The sequence below is a fragment of the Panthera tigris genome, chromosome E2 (assembly GCF_018350195.1).
Source record: "Panthera tigris isolate Pti1 chromosome E2, P.tigris_Pti1_mat1.1, whole genome shotgun sequence".
Taxonomy (NCBI): domain Eukaryota; kingdom Metazoa; phylum Chordata; class Mammalia; order Carnivora; family Felidae; genus Panthera; species Panthera tigris.
Genome location: NC_056674.1, coordinates 13622663 through 13643858, shown reverse-complemented (window position 1 = coordinate 13643858; position 21196 = coordinate 13622663). Strand labels below are relative to the sequence as shown.

Genomic DNA, 21196 nt, shown 5'->3' with positions numbered 1-21196 from the left:
GCACGCGCCTATCCCGGACGCCGGGAGTCGCGCCCGCACGTGTCTCCGCGTTTACTAACAATCTGGCCCCTCCCACTCCCGCCTCGCAAATCCTGGAAATCCATTGGAGATTAGAGGAGAGCGGGCGGGCCTTGGCTTGGGCTCGTCCTACCCGAGGCCCCCGGGCCCTAAAGGCCTGAGGCTCTGGTCAGGTTGCCCTCTTCTTTGCCTGTTACAGAAAAAACTAAGATGAGGCTATAAGAGTACTTTTGGCAAGCTAGATTGTTTTGTCCACTCATGCCCGTGTCCAAGAGGCCGAAGAACTAGTAGGTTGTGGCTTCTTGGGAGGATGAGGCTAACATTTGAATCAGGTTCATAAAGGGGCAGCCTCAGTCTAGGAGGGGAGAGGGGCGGATCGCTGAGGAGTTGTTAGCGAAGATGGCGGTGGCGGCTGCTGCGGCGAAGCTCCGGGGCTCGGGTCGAGGCTTGGGCCAGGCTGGCGTCCTGCTCCTGCGGCGGCTTGGTGCTCGGGGGCTGGCTAGATATGTGAGTTCCCGGGGCACTGGGAGCTTTCCCCAAGTGAGAGTAGGGATGTCAACGCCGATTTTAGGGTGTCAGGTCTGTGCAGGGAGCGAAGGAAGGGCTGTCACAGAATGGAAAAGGTCTGGAACTACTCGGAGAGGACACTCGGGAACAACTTCCTCAGGATAGGAGAAGCGAGGCAGCTCCATTGTGGGCCCCGAGGAAGGGAGACAACTTGGAGAGAGGGAGTGGGTTCCTCATTAGTTGCCACCCATCCCCACCGGAGGCCGCTTGGAGGGGCACGGGAGGAAGGCGAGACGTTTCTTCGCAGGCATTAGAGAGTGAAACTGCCCGAGGAAGACACTTTCTTCTCGGTAAGGATCCCCCTCCCCCTTCCAAAAGGAGGAAAGAGATCAGGTCCCCCAGCGTGGGCTTTTATAGTACTCTTCATTTCCCTGTTCCTTTACTACTGTTCTGATTTTAGAATGAATTGCGTAACAAAGTCTTTTGATCCTGTGTCCTCGATCTAATGCCAGAACAGGAACCTTGTCCGTTTTTGTCACTCAACACAGGAGACCAGGCGATCAATAAAATTTTGCCGGATTAACTAAGGGAGAAGAGGAGGGAGAGAGATCCAGACAGGGCACCGCCTTGCCCACGTTTCTGAGTCGCACTTGAGAAATGCCTCAATTCTTTTCAAAAGGGTTAGAATCCCTTTGGGTTGATGCTGCTGATAGTAAGTTCACACAGCAGAAATCTAGCTGGAAGCCCGTTTAGAGGGAGAGAGGCATTGGGCTGCGGAAGAGCCATGAACTAAAATTTCACAGATAGGAGAGTAATGTTTCAGAAAGTGAGTTCATATTCCTAATCACACCTTTCCAGCTGTGTGGTCTTGGGCAAAGGACTGCTCCTCTGGATCTCTCCAAGGGGATGCATTTCCGCCTTTCTAAAATGCTAACAGTGACCACCTCATAGGGTTGTAGTAAAATTCAAATGTGTCAAGTGCTAAGACCTGAACCTGGTATTTGATAAGGGCAATAGCAATGTTGGTCACTGTGGAAAGTGAGGGTGGAGGGAAGGGACAGAAACTGACCTTGGCGACCAGGAGAAGAAAGGAGGTGACCTTGAGAGGACCTGGATTGGTGAGGGCCCTTGGAGGGAAATCTATCAAGATCTTGTGGGGTTGGGTCTGACCCCCTGATCCCTAATCCTTTAGTAAAGGAAGATAAAATCTGTGGGAAGACCCTTCAGGTAGGAGGAGGGTGAAGAGGATGGGCCAGGGGTGAGGGGAGGGGACATAGACTGGAAATGGAGTCACTTGAAGCAGGTAATTCTGAAAGGGCTGCTGGAGCAGGCTGGGGGTGGGGCAGCCTCCTGCCTTTGGGCTATTCTTTGTGGCCTTTTTTTTTTTTTTTTTTTTTCCTGAGCAATCAGATCTGCAGGGCTGATCTCAGTCCAAATAGTCCATTGGCTGGCAGTGGGGAGGACTGGGGCAGAAAGTAGGGAAAGGTCATTTATGGCTGATTAAATCTTCTTCCTTCCAGGCTCAGTCTCCCTGCTACCTTTCTCTCTTGATTCCCCTTCTTTATTTTGTGGGGGTATAATAGGATGGGGAATTTTTTTGGAGCAGCTCTTTCAGAGTACCTACTTTTTTTTTTTAAGTTTATTTTCATTTTGAGAGAGAGAGTGGGAGCAGGGGAGGGGCAGAGAGGGAGAGAGAGAACCCCAGACAGGCTCCCATACCGTCAGTGTGGAGCCTGATGCGGGGCTCGAACCCACAAACCGTGATATCGTGACCTGAGCGGAAACCAAGAGTCGGACGCTTTTAGAGTTCCTGTTTGTTCTCCCCCACTTTTATTTCTCCCGCTTGCTTTTTTTTTCTTTCTAAGAATAAAAAGGAGCCTTTTTTGAGTGGAGGGAAGGAGTAGGAGCATTTAGTTAAGGAAAATTGTAGACCCGGAGCTGCCCACTAGAACATTTTGCGATGATGACCGCGTTCTAGATCTATGCTGTTCAGTACAGTAGCTGCTGGCTACACATGGCTACTGAGCACTCAGAACGTGGTTAGTATGGCTCAGGAACTGAAGTTTTCATTTAATTTTCATCAGTCTAAATAGCCACACGTGGCTGGTGGCTGCCATCTTGGGTGGTGCAGTCTTTGCGGATCAAGGCAGATCCCAGGGATAGTGGTTTGGGGGAAGGTTGAAAGGCTGTGTTGTAGTGGATGGATGGGTCGTGGGGCAGGCTGGGTTGGGAGGAAGGCTGGGGCTGCCTGACTTCCATCTCTGCCTTCTTGCCTCTCCTTTCACCATGTTCTTGACTGAACACCCCGTTGCTCGGGAGGTGTCTGCCTGATTCTCCCTCCCTTCCCCCTGCAGTTGATAGCCGGTGTTTTAGTGCTCAGGGAAAAGAGGAGAGAGGCAACTTAATTGTCAGGGAGTCCTGAGTTGGTTTCTCAGCCACCACCCCAAGAAGCAAGTGGGACCCTGTCCAAGTCATTTCACTTCTCTGAGCATAGCAAGTGGGGTGACTGGAGTCTCTACTCTTGGAAGTCAGGGGGCACCTTGAGCTCAGTCTGTGTGAATTGTCAGGGATGTTGTTTCTCTGACCCCGCTGTCCGGGGGCAGCCTGTTGGGGACTCCAGTGCTCTAGTGCCCTGTGCAGTATCTCCAAGTGGCGGTGCCCAGTGTGTGTTGAGGCATGAATGGAGATGGTCATTACTGGTCTTCTAACCGTATGGGTCCATCTCCCTCTTGGCTAGTGTCTTGAGCTTCCCCCCCCCGCCCCCGGATTCTTTTTTCACATCAGGAAGCCCTTCGTGGTTTACACTACCAAACTCACACCGTTATTATATGTAATACAGTCACATGCCAAGGTATTGGTCGTTTTCTCCTGACATGAGTGGGGAAACTGAGGCTCACGGGGTGAGGTCTGAACTTGGAGTTCAGGACTCTAAAGCCCCGTTTCTCCTCACAGTGCCAGGCTGCCAGGAGAAGCGATTGGGCTTCGGTTTAAGTCTTGCAGTATCCTGCTCCATCTGGTCTTGGCACGTGTCCCCAGCTTCTGCCTGGGGCCCTTGGGTCTGGTGAGATGCTGGTGTGGAGGCGCCAGCCTCAGCCCCCCGTGCCCTTCCCTCCCTGCGCCTCAGCCCCACTGGCCCTTTTTCCCTCCTGTGGATGAGCTCCTTCCACCCGAAGGCCTTTGTAGGACTATGGTCCTTTGATGTCGGCTGACAGGCCACTTGCTCGGAGAAGCTTTCCTGGCCCCAACACCAGTGTCCACCTGTAAAATGGGGCAGCGGCAGTACTTCCCTCAGAGAGATGGGAAGGTGAAAGGAAATGGTTCCTAGGAAGCAGTTACCACATTTCCCAAGCACTCAGTAAGGTCTCAGGAAATGGGGGCTGTAATTTTTCTCCAGGGACAGTGAATCTGGTATGGTCAGGAAAGGTTGGCCTCCCTCAGGGCCTTCCACTTGCAGTGCCTCGGGGGGCATAGTGCTGCTAAAGCCCCTGGGTTTGGGGGGGCCCTGGCTCCCTTGATACAGAGGACTCGGTTAACCGGCACCATCCACAAAACCTTCCACGGCTGGACCCCACCTTTCTCTCCAGCCTCCTCAGGCAGCTGTAGTCAGGCTGGCTGGCTTTGCATGCTGACATCACCCCTCACGATCTCCCTGCCCTTAGACGAGTCACTTAACCCCCCTGAGCCTCAGGGCCACCCCTGTTGTACTGAGGTGAGACAATAGTGCCTGCCTCACCGGGTGCAGAGAGCATATAGGCACCAGGAAGTGTTTTGTGTGGCCCCGACTTAGCTGTTGTTACTAACGAGTTACTGTTATTAACGTGCTGCAGCCTTACTGGTCCCCAGGGTCCCACACTGCCAGGCTCTCCCCTCTTGCCTCAGCCTTGGTAGTTCCCGGGGACTGACGCCTTCCTCCCCCTAGCCTCTGCCTGGCTCACCCCTGCTGGTCCAGCAGGATGGCGTGACTCCCCTTCTCCAGAAAGCTTTTCCTCATGTGCCCTCTGATGCTGGTAGCAAAAGTTCCCCCTAGAGCCATAGCGGGTGCTCTGTACCCACGTCACCCCAGACCTGTGGTAGTAATTCTTGTCATTTCCACAAGGGGACGCAGGTTCAGGGAGCCAAGGTGACGCTGCCGGAAAGGGAGAGAGGCCCTCATGCTACCCTGCCGTGTGGCTGACCACCAGTCTGTCCTGCCCCCAGTTGTCACCTGTGTGTTCAGTGTTGTCACCCATCTCACTCTCTCATCTCCAGCCTGTACAGGGCCCCGCGTGGACTATTTGGTAGCTACCTGCTGGACAATAGCGATCATCAGGTATGCTTGTTAGCTGCTCGTAATTGCTGAGTGTTCGTTATGTCCCGGGCACTGGGCTGAACACTCCGCACACATTGACTCGTTTAATCCTCCTGGTGACCCTTGAGATAGTTACTCATCCCACTGTTCATGGAGGAGGAAACAGGCTCAGGGAGCTTTAGGTACACAGCCAGGAGGCAGCAGTCTACTCCGCTGGGAGTCTTAACCTTAGCCTTGGTGCCAGAGGGAGTGGCTCCATGGGGGCACCCCAGTACCTGCAGGGCAGACCGGACCACCCAGAGCTGGCCTGTTTCCAGTGTGGTGGGAGGGGATGTGGCAGCAAGGCTTGGTAGCCTCTGCCATTGTCAGTTACTGGCCACCGGCACAAACCCACCCCTGCCCCCGCCAAAATCTGAGGAAAAAGTAGGTGGAGTCACATCCTTCCTCTGGCGTTTTACCACCCCTCCCATGGATTGCATTTCCTTGTGGCTGGCCTCTCACCCAGTCAGCTCGGTAACCCTGGGGTAGGTACTCCAGCATCTCCTCGGGCCCAGGAAGGAAGGTCCCCCTCCCCCAAGCCCACAAGGCCCCAGTCCAGAGCGGGGGTGCGCCGGGGTGCCCTGATGGCGGCTCTCCAGCCTCTGGAGGCAGGCAGAGTCCTGTCCTAACAGCCCAGTCTGTTCTCAGCCTGTAACCCTGTCCTCTGCCCCCTGTGGGCCCCTCACCTAAAGCCCTCGTCTTCCGTGGTCTGTCTTCTGCTATGGTTCTGTTCGCGGTGCTGCCCATCCTTTGCTCCAGCTCTTCCCAAAGTGCCAGCCACTTTGTGTTCCCCGTTTCCTACCTGTCAGATTTGGGTTTTTTCCCTTTCTACCAAGCTCATAATGTGTCCCAGGCCTGTGCTGAGCCCTTTGTGTGTCTCAGGAACTTTTCACAACAGCCCCATGCAGCCTTCTTACAGATGAGGAACCTCGCAGGGACAGTGTGTTTTGCGTAGAGCCACTGGGCAAGCTAAGATACCGGCACCCAGGTCGGTCAGCCTCCAAAGCCCGTGAACTTAACCGCTCATTCATCCGTCCCTTCAATAATGGCCTGTTGAGTGCCTGCTGTGTAAACCAACCCAGACACGCTCCCCGCCCTCCGGGAGTTTGTGATTTGTGTGGGAGGCAGACAGTTGATCCTCTGGGTGGACGGAGAGGTCCGGCCGTGGGTGCTCAGCAGGGGGACGCCCGGGCTGCAAGCGCTCAGCCGCTTCCCCTGCGAGCGGAGGGGAAGTCTGCCATGCTGTTGGCAGGCCTGGACCTGCCCTGCCGTTGAGAGTGTAATTTCCTCTATTTCCTCACAACCATAAATGCAGATAAATGCACTGGTGCTCACGCTCCCCCGCTGGATCCTTGGATGCTTCTCCGCAATTAGAGGAGGAGGAGTGGGGGACACACTTGGGTGCACACGTGTGAGATCCAGCGCATGGCAAACTGGGTCATTCTTGTCTGGCTCCTCTTGGAGGTGAAGCCACAATCGCTAGCGGTCACGGGAAGTGAGCTGTAGATGGTGGAAACCGGGTCAGCTGTGGCTGTTGGGTTAGGAGCGTGGCTTGGGGGTCTGAATGCCTGCCCCGCCTGGGATGGAAGCCCAGTCTTGACTTACCCACTTTTAGCTCTGGTGCAGGTGATTTTACCTCCTTCAGTATCTCCGCTTCCTCAGTCCTCAAGGGCCACGGCAGAGAGTCTCTGCCTCAGACATGCGCTGAGGGCTCAGTGAGATTGTGGGCACAGAGCTCAGCTGGCAGCCCGCAGGTGCTTGAGAAAGGGGAGCAGCACCAAGACGAGAGACCAGTTCACGGCTGCCCAGCTCCAGAGCTGACAAGTGGGGTGGGCTCTCACCCTGCAGTGCCTGAGGCTTCTCATGGCCTTTTCCAGGGCTTTCCCAGCCCGCTGAGGAGGTGGTATGCCCCCCACCAGCCACTCTGAACTCCTTCTAGGTTCTGCAAGCGACATGCAAGTGACATGCCATCCCTCACGTCCTGCCTTTTGCGTGTTCTGTGCCCCCGGCCTCTGGTGCTCTTGCCCTGACTCCTAGCTGTCCTCCAGCTCTCCTGCTTTCATGCTGCTTCCTCAGAGAAGCCTGGCTCCTTTCCATTCTGCTTCTCCTGGGCGAATACGACTCAGCCTCAGCTGTACTTGTTCAGCAGCTGTCTTCCCTGCTGGGCAGCAGTGACAGATGTCTGACTTCTCTAAGGTCCCCCAAACCTAGCACGGGGCTTGGAACAAAGCAGGTGCTCAAATATTTGTTGAATGAGTCAGTCTGGGCCTGGAGGGTGGGGGTTAGGACTGGAATGGAGAGGCCACTGAAGCATGGAAGTTGGCCGGCGGCGGGGGTGGGGCGACATTCTAGTAAAGAGCCAAGTGTAGTCATGTGGTGGTCGAAGTGATAATCCATACTTGTCTGAGTGTTTGCTGTACGACTTACAAGTATGCAAGTACTGTTTCATGTGCATGATCTCACCTGAGCCTCACGACATGTCTGTGAGGTCGCCTCCCTTTTACAGATGGGAAGGGAGAGAGGTGCAAAAGGGAAGTCGCTTTCCTGTGGTCACCCAGCAAAGGGTTTGAACCCAGGCAGGCTGACACTTCAGAGCTCACAGACTTACTCAATTCTGGGTGGCTGCCTGCTTGTACAGGGTCAGCGAAGAGCCTGTCTGGCTGATTCGAGGGTGCTGGGGGAGGGTGTGCCTGCGATGCCTGAGATGGCGGTGGGAGATTGAGAGAGGGTATATCTGGCCAGACTGGGGAGGCCTTGAATGCCAGGGTGAAGCGTCTGGGCCTCTGATGTAACAGCTGCCAGTTCTTGATCGGCCTGCTACTTTATTGGACCATTTAGTGTTTACAACTACCCTGTGGGTTAGATGTTATTTTCGCCCCAGTTTTACAGATGAGGCACTGAGACATAAAGAAGTTCTAGTAACTTGCCCAAGGTCATACATCGAGAAAGTGGCAGAGCTGGGATCTGTACCCTGTGCATCAGGCCTCAGGGTCCTCTGGGGCCTGCCCATACTGCCTGCCTCTATGAGGTTGAGCCAGGGGAACCTCTGCTGCTCCTGACATGGGTCTCCCCACCCTCACCCTCACCCTCACCCTCACCCTCACCCTCACCCTCCTCTCTCCCCAGCACCCCCGGAGGCAGGAGCAGCAGCACTTTCCATCCCTGGATGACAAGCCCCAGTTCCCCGGGGCCTCGGCGGAGTTTGTAGACAAGCTAGAATTCATCCAGCCCAATGTCATCTCTGGGATCCCCGTCTATCGCGTCATGGACCGGCAGGGCCAGATCATCAACCCCAGCGAGGATCCCCACGTGAGAGGCCCCCTCCTTCCCACCCTGTGCCTCCCACACCCAGACCCCTTGTCCATCTCCTCTCTGGTCCCACCTGGCCTACATCTGTCTGTGCCTCCACCTGCAGCTGCCCCAGGAGACGGTGCTCAAGTTCTACAAGAGCATGACTCTGCTCAACACCATGGACCGCATCCTCTACGAGTCCCAGCGGCAGGTGCGTGGAGACAGGCTGGGGAGGGAGGCTTGGAATTACCTGAGGTCGCCCTGCCTGTGTTCGGGCCAGAAGATAACTCCCAAGGAGGAGAGGGTAGAATGGAGATCCTTTGTCTTGGAATCCTTAAAGTTGTTGGGGTTCTCTCTTGGTGTTCTGGAGGGAGAGTGTGGGAAGGGTACTGCCCACGGGCAGAAGGATGGACCAGATCACTAAAAATACCTCCTGTGCACCTGGCTGGTGGCCTGGCTGTGCCAAGAGAGTACAGGCAGAGAGTACCTGATGGGCCTTCCCCTTGGGAGCTCACAGCCCTGAGAAACAGGGTGACCCTCTGTGCTTCCTGGTTTGCCTGTGTCAGATGTGCCGTGAGCCTCAGCAGTGTTTGTGTCAGTGGGCAGAGACCCAATCAAAGCAGTGTTAACAAAGAGGCAATTTATTGACTCAAATAATTTCCAAGTTCAGAAGGTCCGGTTTCAGGCACAGCTGGATCCAGGGGTCTCGATGTTCTCAGACCCATTTCTTTTCTCCCAGTGTCTTTTCTACTCTCTTTCACCCTGGCTTCCTTCATTATTAGGCAGCAGTCGTTTCTGAAGGTTTAGGCTTGAGGAGAAGTGGCAGAGAAGGGATCAGGGGGTGGGCTCTGGAGCAGGACTGTGCAACCAACGTCTTCATCTGTCACTCTGTGGCTCTGCGGCCCTGGCAAAGTTGCTTAATCTGTCAGGTCTTCAGTTTTCTCGTCTGTACTTACTTCATGCCATTGGCTTAAGGATTGACAGTGGCACATGTCATGGCCTTAAAAAGAGTGAAACTGTCCTTCAGCCAGCACTCAGTAAATATTAGCTTTATCGTATATCATAACCCTGTTTATCATAACCCTGTCAGCCTCCCAATGATTATCCTCTTTGCTGAGCAGTGGAAAGAGAGTGTCTGCTCCCTAATGTTCCAGCAAAAGTCCAGGGCCAATGCTCACTGTCCGGGCTTTGGTCACAGACCCTGCCTTCAACCAGTCCCCAGCCAGGAGGACCATGCTCTCATCCCCAGGAACCAAGTGAAGAGAGCAGTGGAATCCGTCCTTCCCAGGGCTCTGGGGTTCCTGTTGGAAAGGGGGAGAAGAATGGTGGGTGGTGGGCCTTTGTGCTGGGTCAGGGGTAGGGGTGGGCTTGAGAGCCTGCATTTATGTTAAGCCCCCAGGCCATCCCCCTGTGGACTAAAGCATAAGGCCCACTGTTCTGTAGGACAGGACCGAGCAGACTCTCCCACTCTCCCACTCACAGGGCACTGGGTATGGGTTCTCCAAGGCAGAGTAGTAAGTACCTTTGCCCTGAAACCTGCCCAGAAACTTCCCTGGGCTCCCCCAGCCCTTCCTGTTCCACTGTGTCAGGTCTGGCCTGACAGGGTCAGGTCTGGCCCTTCCTGTTCCACTGTGGCCTCGCTCCCTCTCTGCTCCCCTCTCCACAGCCTTACTGCCGGGCCAGGCCATCCCTCCCCTGCCTCAGTGTGCCTGGGTCCCTTCATGCCTGTGTGGGCTACATAAACAGGGGCTTTGGAATCCAGTGGGTGTGGGTCCAATCAAAGGTGTGACTTTAGGCAGGAGATTTTTCTTGTCTTTGCCTTAGTTTCTTCAGTATATTAAAAAGGGGGGATGGCGAGGTTGGGGCTATCAATCCTCACTTCTGTGAGGCCCAGCGCATAAAGCCCCTTGGCCATTGACTGCCACAGAGAAGGCCTCAGTAAGATCAACTCACCCGTCAAGGCTCAGCTTGTGCTAGCTAGGCTTCCGTTGAGCTGTAAGTACCAGACCTCCCCAGGCCCCTCCCACCCCAGTCCCAACAAAAACAAATGCAGTAGTTTAAACAGATTGCTAGGTTTTCCATCTTGCATCAAAGAAGTCTAAAAACAGGTGGTCTGGGGCTGGTATGGTGGCACCATGATGTCACTGGATACCCAGCTTTGGCTTCTAGGGCCCTTCATGATCCAAGTAGCCACTGGAGCTCCCTCCATCCCACCTCGTTCTAGACAGGAAGTGGAAGGAAAGTGACAGGTCAGACGTGGCGTATCTCAGCTGTCTTCCCATACCCACCTTTCTAGAACTTTGCAGGCAGCCCCACCCAGTAGCATCTGACACTGCATAGGTTGCTCTCAGCTGCAAGGAGGCCGCACTGTGGTCTCTTCATCTGGGCGGTTGCTGCCTGTGGAATGAGATCTCTGTTAACAAACAGGAAGAGGGATAGGATACTGGGTAGGCAACCAGCGACCTCTGCCACTCGCCAGGCCCTGTTTTCCTGGATGGGAGGGTGCGCAGGCTCCCCCCCCACACCACCCTTGACAGCCCTCCCAGGCCTTCAGCACCCAGCATCTGCCCACTTGGCTCTGGGAGGCCCATTAACTTTTAATTGGCTCCCCACTTAGAAGAAAGCACTAGCACTATTCATCTATTCTCCCGCCATGACAGGAAGCCAGGCCTGCAGAACGCATGAGGACTGGGCGGTGGCCGTCCCTCGCGTCCCGGCGTGAGCTCTTTCACTTTACACGTGGTCCTGGGGAGCTCAGTTCTGTCTGTGTGCCAGGGGTGCCCCAGATCGCCAGCCAGACTCTACCTCGTAGCCCCAGATCTACTTGGCTTCTTGCCTGGGATGTCCCATACCAAATTCAGCCTGTCCAGACATGACCTTGGCATCTTCCTCCCTCAGGCCATTTCTCAGTGGAGGTTGCCGCCACCCACCGTTTGCCCAAACCAGAGACCTGCATCTCATCCCTGCTCCTTTCTCTCCACCCCGCCATCACTTTCTCCTGTCTCATTTACCCTAGAAATCCATTCTGCTGCTCAGCACCGTGTCAGGAAGCCAGACTTCCTACCTTTCTGCTCCCCCATCGTGGGCGAGTTGGCTTTCATTCCGCACTTATTGCCTCATTTTCGCAAGACGGCTGCCACAGGTCTGGCCTCATGGCCGTGTGCAGGGCGGGAAGAAGGCCTGGCTCTAGCTCCCGTGGGCCCTTTTGTCGAGAAAGCAAAAGCAGACTTCTCCTTAAGTCTCTGGCTAGATCTGTGTCCCGTGGTCACCTCTGTAGGGGAGATTGGGAACCTGGCTTTTCCAGGCTCTAGGATTGGGGGGCCCAGGAGAAAGGAGCCGGCCAGGGCATCGGTGTGGCCAGCCTGTAGGGTCTGCCGCTCCCTGGCACTCTGACTCTGCTTCTTAAGGCTCGCCCAGCAGCTCCTCTGCCTGCCCCCTGCCCCTCCCGGGCCACTGCCCCTTCTGGCCTGGCTGGCTGCACTCCGTCCTGTCTCCACCATCCGTTTTCCACATGGCAGCCAGAGAGACCTTTCTAAAATGTTGCTCCCTTGAGAAGAACCGTGGGTACAGTTCTCAGGGTAAAGTCCAGGATGCAGATCATTCACTATGGTCCTGGGCACTGCCTCTCCCTGTTGGTCTGTCCCCACCCCTCCCACTTTATGCCCCAGCCATTCTGGCCTCATGGCCTTTACTGTTGCCTCTGCCTGGAAACCTCACCTTTGCTCGGCTCAGGCATTTGACCCTGAGGCCCCTCTGGTGAGCCAGACAACCGGCTTGGCCTCCTATCGCATGGCCCTGTTGCTCTGGCTTCAAGCAGTCTGGCAGTCCCTCCAGGAAGACAGGAACTCCGACCTGTCCTGGCCCAGGAAGTGTGTGGTGATTAATGAAGTCTCCAGAAGTTGGTCAGTTATCTGGATGGTTCCCTGTCATTGCCCAGCATAACTGAGCCCGGGCCTCCGGGCCCTCCTGCACCCCCAGGGCCGGATCTCCTTCTACATGACCAACTATGGCGAGGAGGGGACACATGTGGGGAGCGCGGCAGCGCTGGACAGCACGGACCTGGTGTTTGGCCAGTACCGGGAGGCAGGTATGTCTGCCCTGCGGAGCAGATGCTGGGGCCCTGGGTCTGTGGTCCCCATGGAGGCGAGTCAGGCCCAGTCCCTCCCGGTGGGAAGGCGAGGCCCACGTTAGCTACCCTGTGTGCTCTTCCAGAAGCAGCGTGATGCCAGGGAGGTCTAAGGAGCCGGAGGAAGAGCTTTCGGAGCAGGAATGAGCCAAGCCAGGGGCAGGAGTTTGTGGGGCTGTCTGGAGTCCGGGCAGTGTTGTAGTGAAGAGCCCGTGCTCCCGACCGCTCCGTGCTCTGCAGGTTACCAGCTAGCAGATTTGGGGCAAGTTGCTTCTCTTCTGGGAGCCTCCATTTTCTGGTCTCCAACGTGGAGTTAATGACGGTACTGCCGCCCCTGCCCTGAGGGATACACGCAGTGTGCAGTGAGGGCGGCCTGGCTACAGGTGGGCACGCACAGGGACCCCTGTCCGTAGCACGGGACTCTCTTGGCCTCTCCAGGCTCTGTGTCCTTCAGGGAGCAGAGCAGATGGGAGGGCCTGGAAGTGCCAGCCGGGAGCTGGCGTCCTTCTGAGCGAGTGAGTGACAGGACGGAAGGAGCGGAGAGATGAGGTTGTGAAGCACCCTCACGGGGTGAGGCCCCTGAGGAAGGTCCCGCCTGGACAGCGGCAGGGGGTGCGTGCTCAGTGGGGAGGGAGCCACACAGACCTGCACCGGGTCCCGCCTCTCTCGGTCCCCACCTCCAGGTGGACGAGGATGCTCAGAACAATAGCTGACACTCACTGGGGCCTTAAAGGCCGAGGTGCTGTTCCACGTGTGGGAAGCAGTGGAGGCTCGACCTCATTTCACCTGCCCCGACCCCACTGCAGGAAGGAGTCCCCCGGCAGCCGTGTTTCCTGTCTGTGCCAGGGCGTAGGAAGCCGAAGAGGCTGAGTCCCCGTGCCCAGGCCACACGCCCCCTGAGGGGAGCAGGGGTCTCCCGGAGTCAGCCCTCGCTCCTCCGCCCCGGCGCTGCCCCCCCCCCCCCCCGTGGTGCTTCCCACGCAGGGCTGTCTGGTATAAACCAAGGGTGCGTGTGGTGTGCGGACCGTGGCACCGGGCTCATAAAAAGGATCTTAGAGGCGGCACGTGTCCGTCTAGCGCAGTAACTGCCACTGGACCTGGGGTTTCCTGGTGCGGAACCACCTGGGCCCAGGAATCTGGATTCGCACTTCCCGCCGGCTCCTGCCCCAGACCGCGGGTGCTCCCGGGGTGGACTGTGGACCCTGGACCACGCTGTGGGGAAGCCCCCCGCCACACACAGCCCCCTTTCTCTGCTTCAGCGGAGCGCCTCCGCTTTGATCTGTTTTAGGTACAGCGTGGCCACCCTGCGTGTGAATTTGTGTTGTGTGACAGAATCCCACATCCAGTTACGTGAAAGGTGAAGGCTGAAGTCTTCCCAAATACCCTCACCCCAACTCTCATTTTGGGGGGCGTACTTGCAGAGCTGGTTGTCCGGGCCACACTCACCGTGTCTCGGCGGTGGCTCCCCGTTAGCAGATAAACAGACAAGCCCCCCGCCGCCCTTCCTCAGGCTCCGTGCTGAAGTGTGAGCCATGTGCCATACTAGCGCTCCAGCCCGCCGGTTATGGGAGCTCTGCCTACCTCAGTGTCCTCATCTGTAAATGGGGAGAATAATCCCACTTCCCTCGGAGGGTTGTCGTGAGGATCGATCAAGTTAATGTCTGAAAAGTGCTCCGAATAAAGGCACTTGGCACCAAATATTATATTCACGTGGCAGTTATTTGGGGAAGGTGTGCTTAACGCTGCACAAAATGTGACTCCCGTGGTATGTGATCCCCAGTAAGTTGTCAGACGAAGAAAGGGTTCTGCAGTAAAGAAAAAGATTCGGAAATGCATGTACCACCTCTACTCTGTAATGCTCAGGTTCTGGGTGCTTCCAGGGAGGTCCTTGATCCCCAGGGCTGCCCCTCAGGTGTGGGTGTGACAGTCATTCCCCTTTTCAGGCGCCAGAGTGGGTCGTTGCTCATCCCAGGGCCATCTCCACCCGCTCCTGTCCTCTGAGTTAGCAGTCAAGGCCCCCTTCACCCAGAGCGGTTCCGTTTGGTGGTGAGGTTTTGTTGGAAGAAAGGATTTTACAGCCGTAAACATGTTTGAGTATTGGCTCTTTAGTTCAGAAGTTGTGACCTAGTGTGACAAATAGTATTATTTGGTTCATATGACAATTTATGAAGTAATTTTATTAGTTGAAACATAAAAATCAGGTAGTTTCTCTTTAAAAAAAAAATAAAAGTAAGCCAGATTTTGCCTTCTTTTGAAGAACTGGGCCATCTGGCTTCCCTGAGCAGTAGTCAGATGGTCAGAACAGTGGCCTCCCTTTTGGGACAGGCCTGTGCTTTTTTGTCCGCTCACCTGCCTGGTCCCCCTGAGCATTCGACTCTGCCTCCCCTGCTTGAATCCATTTCCCTGACTGTCTTTATAGGGAGCAGGAGCCCGGGCAGGAAGGGCCGGTCTGCCCCCCACCCGCCTGCAGGCTCACACGGCCTCCTCCTCGCCAGGTGTGCTAATGTACCGGGACTACCCCCTGGAGCTGTTCATGGCCCAGTGCTATGGCAACGCGAGCGACCTGGGCAAGGGGCGCCAGATGCCCGTGCACTATGGCTGCAAGGAGCGCCACTTCGTCACCATCTCCTCTCCGCTGGCCACGCAGATCCCGCAGGGTGAGGACTTGGCCCGGGCCTGGTACGCGCAGACCAGCGTCGGACCCCTGTGCAAGCCCCAGCCCTTCTGCAGCCCTCGTGGGCGTCCTTCCGGTTGGTGCTGGGGTCGGAGCGCTGGTCCGGGCTGCAGACTTTCCAGATACTCTTCATCTGGTTGTCTTCAGAGGAGGGCTCCAGTTTGGCAGGTTTGAGCTGGCATGGCCACCACCCTCTTGATTCCCCAAACGTGTGCCTGTCCCGTTTGTCCGCTCAGCAACAAACAACACTGTGTGACTGAGTGGGCACCAGCTTCCTGCCAAAGCGTCATCTGGCAGGTGGCGAGAAGAGCAGGGACTCCGAGTGGGGATCTGTGGCGCCAGAGCTGGGTTCTTGACCCCAGCCCTGCTCTGCCTCAGTCCTCCGAGCCTGACTCTCCTGAAGCTTACTCTGGAGGCCCATGGTGCCTAGAGTGGTCCGAGTTGCTTTTGTCAAAGGTGACAGCTGAGAAGCAGACCCCTCAGGGGCCAGGCCTGCACCCACACAGCACAGAGACCATGGGACCCAGCCTCGCTCCCTGCCCTCTGGACCCTACAGTCTGGCCGAGGGCCAGGCTAGGCCGCGGCTCTCTGCTCCGCGGTGGCCAAGATACACGCGTTGGTGTGTCGGTGGGGCTTAGCAGTGGGCTGGTTGGCAGACCCGTCCAGATGTGTTGGGTCCTGGTGCTCTGTGTGAGGAGCGCGGGTGGGAAGTGGGCAGAGTGGCTCTGTGAGAGGAGGTGGCACGTTCCCTCCAGGTGGGCAGGGTTTCCGTCAGGCTGGGCCCTGGCCCTTACCTTCCATTTGAGTACTGTTAAGCCGCCCAGCGGCCACACGTAGGAAGTCTCTGCTCCGTGGGCACCATTCTAGGCACAGTGAGCCAGAGACAGAAACCCCAGTCCCGCTGGGGCTGACACCAGGGTAGAGGAAAGGAGACAAACAGGAAGCATGAAGGAGTGGCACGAGAAGTGCATCGGGTGAGGAGTCCCGCAGGGACAACTAAAGCCAGAGGGAGTAGGTGTGAGGGAGGAAGGCCTGGGTTGCATCAGAGGTGACATTTCAGCACAGACTGCGGTGGGGGTAGGGGGAAGGGAGCCATGTGGGATCTTGAGGCAAGTGCCTGCTGGACGGCCTGCTTGCTTGTGGGGCAGGTGTAAGAGAGGTCTGCAGGGGCTGGGGAGCTGCGGGGAGGGTGCAGATCCAGGGGAATCTGGGCCTTGACTTTTGCCTGGAGCGGAAGGGGAGCCGCAGGGGGCAGGGCGAGAGTCGCTGGGGTGGAATGTCAGCCTGGTTCACATTTTACCTGACCTCTGGCTGCCCCAGGGGAGCAGGTGGGAGCCAGCCGTGGGGTGGGGGCGCCAGTGAGGAGGCTGCTGGGAGGCTGCAAGAGGTGACTGGGTGGGCATTCTGCCCTGAACAGGTGGGAAGGGGTCAGATTCTAGCTGTGTTTTGAAGGGGGCAGTGGTGTGGGTAATGGCACAGCTAGGAGTCAGAGAGGAGGCCGCCCAAGTGGAAGGACAGAGCGGCCATCGGCTGAGAGGCCAGAGCCTGGTGGGGGGAGTGTGTGGCTCTGCCCCTGCTCAGCCCCCTCTCCCCCTGCAGCGGTGGGGGCGGCCTATGCGGCCAAGCGTGCCAACGCCAACAGAGTGGTCATCTGTTACTTCGGGGAGGGGGCGGCCAGCGAGGGGGATGCCCACGCCGGCTTCAACTTCGCCGCCACCCTCGAGTGCCCGGTCATCTTCTTCTGCCGGAACAACGGCTATGCCATCTCCACGCCCACCTCTGAGCAGTACCGCGGGGACGGCATCGGTATGGGCCTGTGAGCTGCGCCCCCACCTGCTCTCATGCTCCCCCCTCCCCCCGCCCCGCTCTGCCCAGTCCTTTCCCTGTGGAGTCTGGCACAAGGGTGGTCGCAGGGACGCTGCTTTGCTTGCTCCCCTCTCCTTCCTTCCCCCTCCCCACTCTGTTCATCTGAGCCCTGGGGCCTGACCTGCCTCTGTCCCTACAGCTGCTCGAGGCCCGGGCTACGGCATCATGTCCATCCGCGTGGACGGCAACGATGTGTTTGCCGTGTACAACGCCACCAAGGAGGCCCGGCGGCGGGCCGTGGCTGAGAACCAGCCCTTCCTCATTGAGGCCATGACCTACAGGTGCCTGCCTCCTGTCCTCCTCGCTGCCTTGACAGCATCTGCCCTGCACTGGTCACTGTCCCCAGAGCATGACCCCATCCCCCGCACTGGCTCCCCGTCCTTGCCTTTGTTCCAGTGCCGGCCCTTCTCCCCTAGTCCGCCCCCCTCCCTCCTGAACCCACACCGGGGGGCTTCAACCTGACCCTGGGCTCCCTCCCGCTGGCAGGATCGGGCACCACAGCACCAGTGACGACAGCTCGGCCTACCGCTCGGTGGACGAGGTCAATTACTGGGACAAGCAGGACCACCCCATCTCCCGGCTGCGGCACTACCTGCAGGGCCGAGGCTGGTGGGACGACGAGCAGGAGAAGGCCTGGAGAAAGCAGTCCCGCAAGAAGGTGGGGACCCCCCTCTGTTGGAACCCAGGCCCCGGTGCGGGGGTGGTGCCTGGGTGAAGAACTCTGGAGGGATGGAGAGGCTGGGTTTGGGGGACATTGAACTGGGAGACTTGGGGACAGCTCCAGGGATGTCTCTAAGCGTGGCCTGTGGCGTCAGGCTGCCTGGGCACATGCGTTTCTGCTGTGTCCTTGGTATGATGCCTGCCCTCCGTGCCCTCCTATCTGAAGAGCGACACTGGGGTGTCGCTGTCAGAGGGTGATTAAGATTAGGTGACTTAATCCATGTGCACTGTGAGCGTCCCACTCGGGTCCAAGTGCCGCCCTCCTCGGCCTGGGTGTCTGGAGCCAGGGCTGTGTGCCCAGTGGTAAGGGCAGACCCTGGCCCGGGCCCTGAGGACATCGTCGTGGCGTACCCTTCTCCATGCCTCGGTTCCCTCCCCTCTGAGCTGCCTACTGCCTGGTTCTGCCTGTGCCGAGAGGCTGAACCGATTCCTGTACTTTGTGCAGCGCCTGGTCTTGCCGGGGAGGGGAGGCCGGGGTTGGGGGATGTTGATCTGGCTGCTGGTTCTTAGCACTGTTGGGTCTTCATCTCCTCCGTCGTCCAGATGGGAAGGCAGCGGCTCAGGGGGGTTGACCCCTCAATGGGGTCCCACAGGTGGGGGGTGGGGAGCCGGCTGCCTGTCTACTGTCCCACATCCCTCCACAGGTGATGGAGGCCTTTGAGCAGGCGGAGCGGAAGCCGAAGCCCAACCCCAACCTGCTCTTCTCTGACGTGTACCAGGAGATGCCGGCCCAGCTTCGCAAGCAGCAGGAGTCCCTGGCCCGGCACCTCCAGGCCTACGGCGAGCACTACCCCCTGGACCACTTCGAGAAGTGAGGCCCGCTTGCCCCAGCCCACCCCCACCCACCTCAACTCCCCCGAGGGGCAGCCCCATTCTGGGGGGTGCCCAGGGAGCTGCAGGATGCCACCCTGCTTCCCCAGCCAGCCCCCTCTGAAATACTGGGGCCAGGACTCCAGCCAACCATCTCCACTCCTCCAGGCTGTTACCCTGGGTGGGGGTGGGGGGGGCTCCGTCAGCCCCCTCCCCGCCTGTTACAGTGCCTTCTCCCAGGGGCTGGGCCAGGACGCCTCCAGGACTAGAAGCCCCTCTGGGGTGGGCGTGGCGGGTCAGCCTGTGGAAGTCACTCCCTCAAAGTGAGAGGTGGTCAGCAGGTGGCCAATAAACTCTCTGTGTTTGGCTCTGTGCCACTGCTGGTCTGTTTCCTGGAGTTTGGGAGGTGGGAGGAGAGCCCAGCATGACTAGTTTGGGACCTTGTTTCTCCACTCTAGATAAAGAAGGCCAGGCTGTTGAGATATCTACTTCCCCCGGAAACTTTAGCAAGCGGAGGGTCCGTATCCGCAGACAGGGTGGGGGTGGGGTCCTCCAGAGATGGTCTCTTGTTCTCCCCTAGATGGAACAAGACTGCTGTTCAGCAAAGTGACCATGAGGCTGGCAGAGCTGGCCCTGCCCAGTAAGGGTGGGGAGGGGTCCAGTGTGAATGCCGGGGAGCAGCTGGGCTCTGCTCTGTCGACTGCTCTGGGGCCCCACAGGCGCAAAGACCACTCCAGGCCTCAGAGTGGGGAGTGCGTGTTTTTCAAACACAAAAAGTAGACACAAACAGTCTGTTCCCTCCGGCTGCCCCGTCCCCTGGCCCGGGAGGACCTAGGAGGGGCTCAGGCAGTCACGGTTCTAGAATTCCTCCTTCACGCTGAGGCCCAGAAGGAGAGCTGAGTGAGAGACAGGCACCGAGGTGCCGCCAGGTCTGTGCTGCCCTCCTCTCCTCAGCTCCGCCAGGCTCAGCACTGGAGCTGAGGCTCCTGCAGCTGTTTCCAGAGCCGAATGCTACCCTGGGGGCTGAGGGGCCGCACCAGCAGCAGGTCCCGGAGAGCACAGGCTTCAGCAGTGCGGTCTGCTGGCCAGGCTGTGAGGAAGCCTTTGTGGTCCCTTGGTGCCAGGCCCAGGGCCCGGAAGCACAGGCCGGTGTAGACATCGTCGAAGGGGAAGGGGGCCACACGGGCCGCTGCCCGCAGCAGCCAGGGTGCCAGGCGCCCGGCAATGACATAGCCACCGCCACTGGCATAGGCCGGGTATTCACCTTTAAAGAAGGATCTAGGCACGTAGAAGGGGCCTCTGGGCTTCCGCAGGGGTCTGGCCTGGGTAAAGACCTCACCCAGGTAGAGGCTTCGGGCCCATCTAGGGGGCAGGGCCCGCAGGTGGTCCAGAAGGGCCCGTGTGTGCACGAAGGCGTCATCCTGAGCCTGCAGGACGAAGCTCACGCCCGGGCAGTGTCGGTCCAGCCAGGCCAGCAGCAGCAAATCTTTGAGCGTCCGATTGAAGGGGACGTCGAGGAAGTCCCAGAGTAGCAGGTCACTGTAGCGGCGACTCTCCCAGGCCACCAGGGAGCTTAGGTCAGGCCCCCTCTCACCCTCTGGTGACCCGAGCAGGAAGAGCAGCCGGACCCCAGGAACCGGACTGCCCCACGTCTCCCTCACGGCCTGTCGCTCTGCAAAGCGCCCTGGTTCCGACTTGATGGCCAACAGAAGGTAGGGGACGTCCGTACCTGAGCAGTCGGCCACTTGGCCGCCACCACTTCTAGGCAGCCACTGTGGGAAATTCCGGCAGGCCGCCGACAGCAAGAAGCGGCGGAGGTTCTTGGGGTAGGAGGCGAAGTCTGGGATCTCTGCAGCAGCGGCAGCCCCCCAAGCCCGGCAGCCCCCTGCCTCAGCGCTGTCCCCACTGGGCAGGGACCCCAGGCGCCACTGCTGCTGGTTCCAGTATGCAGAGAGCAGCGGGCTGGTCTGGCCCAGACGGGCAGAGAGGTTAGCCGGCAGGGTGGGCTCGGGGCTGGCTGGTGTGGGGCCCATTGGGGTGCCCTGGGGTCCCCGGTAGGCCTTGCTTAGCCAAGACTCAGATGTCCACTCGATGTACACCTTGAGGCCCAGGAGCGTGAGCAGCGCTGACAGGCAGAGAAGGCACTTGGGGCAGCGCATGACCCAGCCCAGGGAAGGGGCGGCCGCGGGAGCTGCAGAGGAGCCACGGTTGCGTGGGGGGGGTCGGTCCCTGCCAGCCCCTGTGCCCGCTCCCCTCAGCCCCAGACCCTGAACCCGCCCACCTCTTCCCTATTTCTGACCTTGGAATCCAGTTCCCATTCGTTCTGACACCCTGCTCTTTCCCCTGAGCCCAGCCCCTTCCACCGACCTGCAGGCAGCCCCCCCCCCCCCCCCCCCCCGCACTGGGGGATTGGGGACTTGGCCTTTCCAGCCCCCCTTGGTCCACTCATCAGGCGCCAGAATCACGGGGTCAGCCCTTCCACCTTCTGGAAAGCCAGCCTCCCTCACCCTAACATTCCCCACCCCAGGGAAGGGGAGCCAGCGACCTTTTACCTCTGGGTCCAGCTCCCGCCTGCGCCGGTCCGGGCCTCAGCTCAGGCCCTCCCTCGCTCCCTCCCTTCGGCTCGGCTCTCGCCAACCTGCGGTGCAGCCGTCTGAGCCCAGCCCAGCCAGTCCGGAGAGGCGGGGAGGGAGGCCTCAGGGCCCCAGGGGCCGGGAGGGGCTGGGGCGGGGCCGAGGGAGGAGAGGAGGGGAGGGGAAGGGAGGGCAGGAGGCCGACCTGAGGGATGGGGCTCTGGCGTGTTGGGGCTGGTTTTCTGGTGAGACAGCGGAAAGGTTCAGGGTGGCCAAAGACACAG

General features: G+C 58.5%; 2 protein-coding genes across 4 annotated transcripts; one reads left to right on the top strand and one right to left on the bottom strand.

Moving 5' to 3' along the window:
* The first annotated feature begins 409 nt into the window (after nucleotides 1-409).
* Nucleotides 410-18713, top strand: BCKDHA (branched chain keto acid dehydrogenase E1 subunit alpha). Of its 3 annotated transcripts, none has more exons than XM_007086585.2 (9): nucleotides 410-525; nucleotides 7979-8161; nucleotides 8268-8354; nucleotides 12122-12230; nucleotides 14765-14926; nucleotides 16543-16749; nucleotides 16949-17090; nucleotides 17296-17467; nucleotides 18174-18713. In XM_007086585.2, the coding sequence occupies exons 1-9, from the start codon at nucleotides 418-420 to the stop codon at nucleotides 18342-18344; spliced, it is 1341 nt and encodes a 446-aa protein (XP_007086647.1). In that variant the 5' UTR covers nucleotides 410-417; the 3' UTR covers nucleotides 18345-18713. The 3 variants fall into 3 exon arrangements, with proteins under 3 accessions (XP_007086647.1, XP_042826549.1, XP_042826548.1); XM_042970615.1 differs by lacking the exon at nucleotides 410-525 and adding an exon at nucleotides 1247-1351; XM_042970614.1 differs by lacking the exon at nucleotides 410-525 and adding an exon at nucleotides 1404-1643.
* A 19-nt stretch (nucleotides 18714-18732) lies between these two features.
* Nucleotides 18733-21022, bottom strand: B3GNT8 (UDP-GlcNAc:betaGal beta-1,3-N-acetylglucosaminyltransferase 8). Its single transcript, XM_042970617.1, has 2 exons — nucleotides 20892-21022; nucleotides 18733-20530 (listed from the first exon to the last, which is right to left on the bottom strand). The coding sequence occupies exon 2, from the start codon at nucleotides 20496-20498 to the stop codon at nucleotides 19305-19307; it is 1194 nt and encodes a 397-aa protein (XP_042826551.1). The 5' UTR covers nucleotides 20499-20530; nucleotides 20892-21022; the 3' UTR covers nucleotides 18733-19304.
* Between the last annotated feature and the right edge of the window lie 174 nt (nucleotides 21023-21196).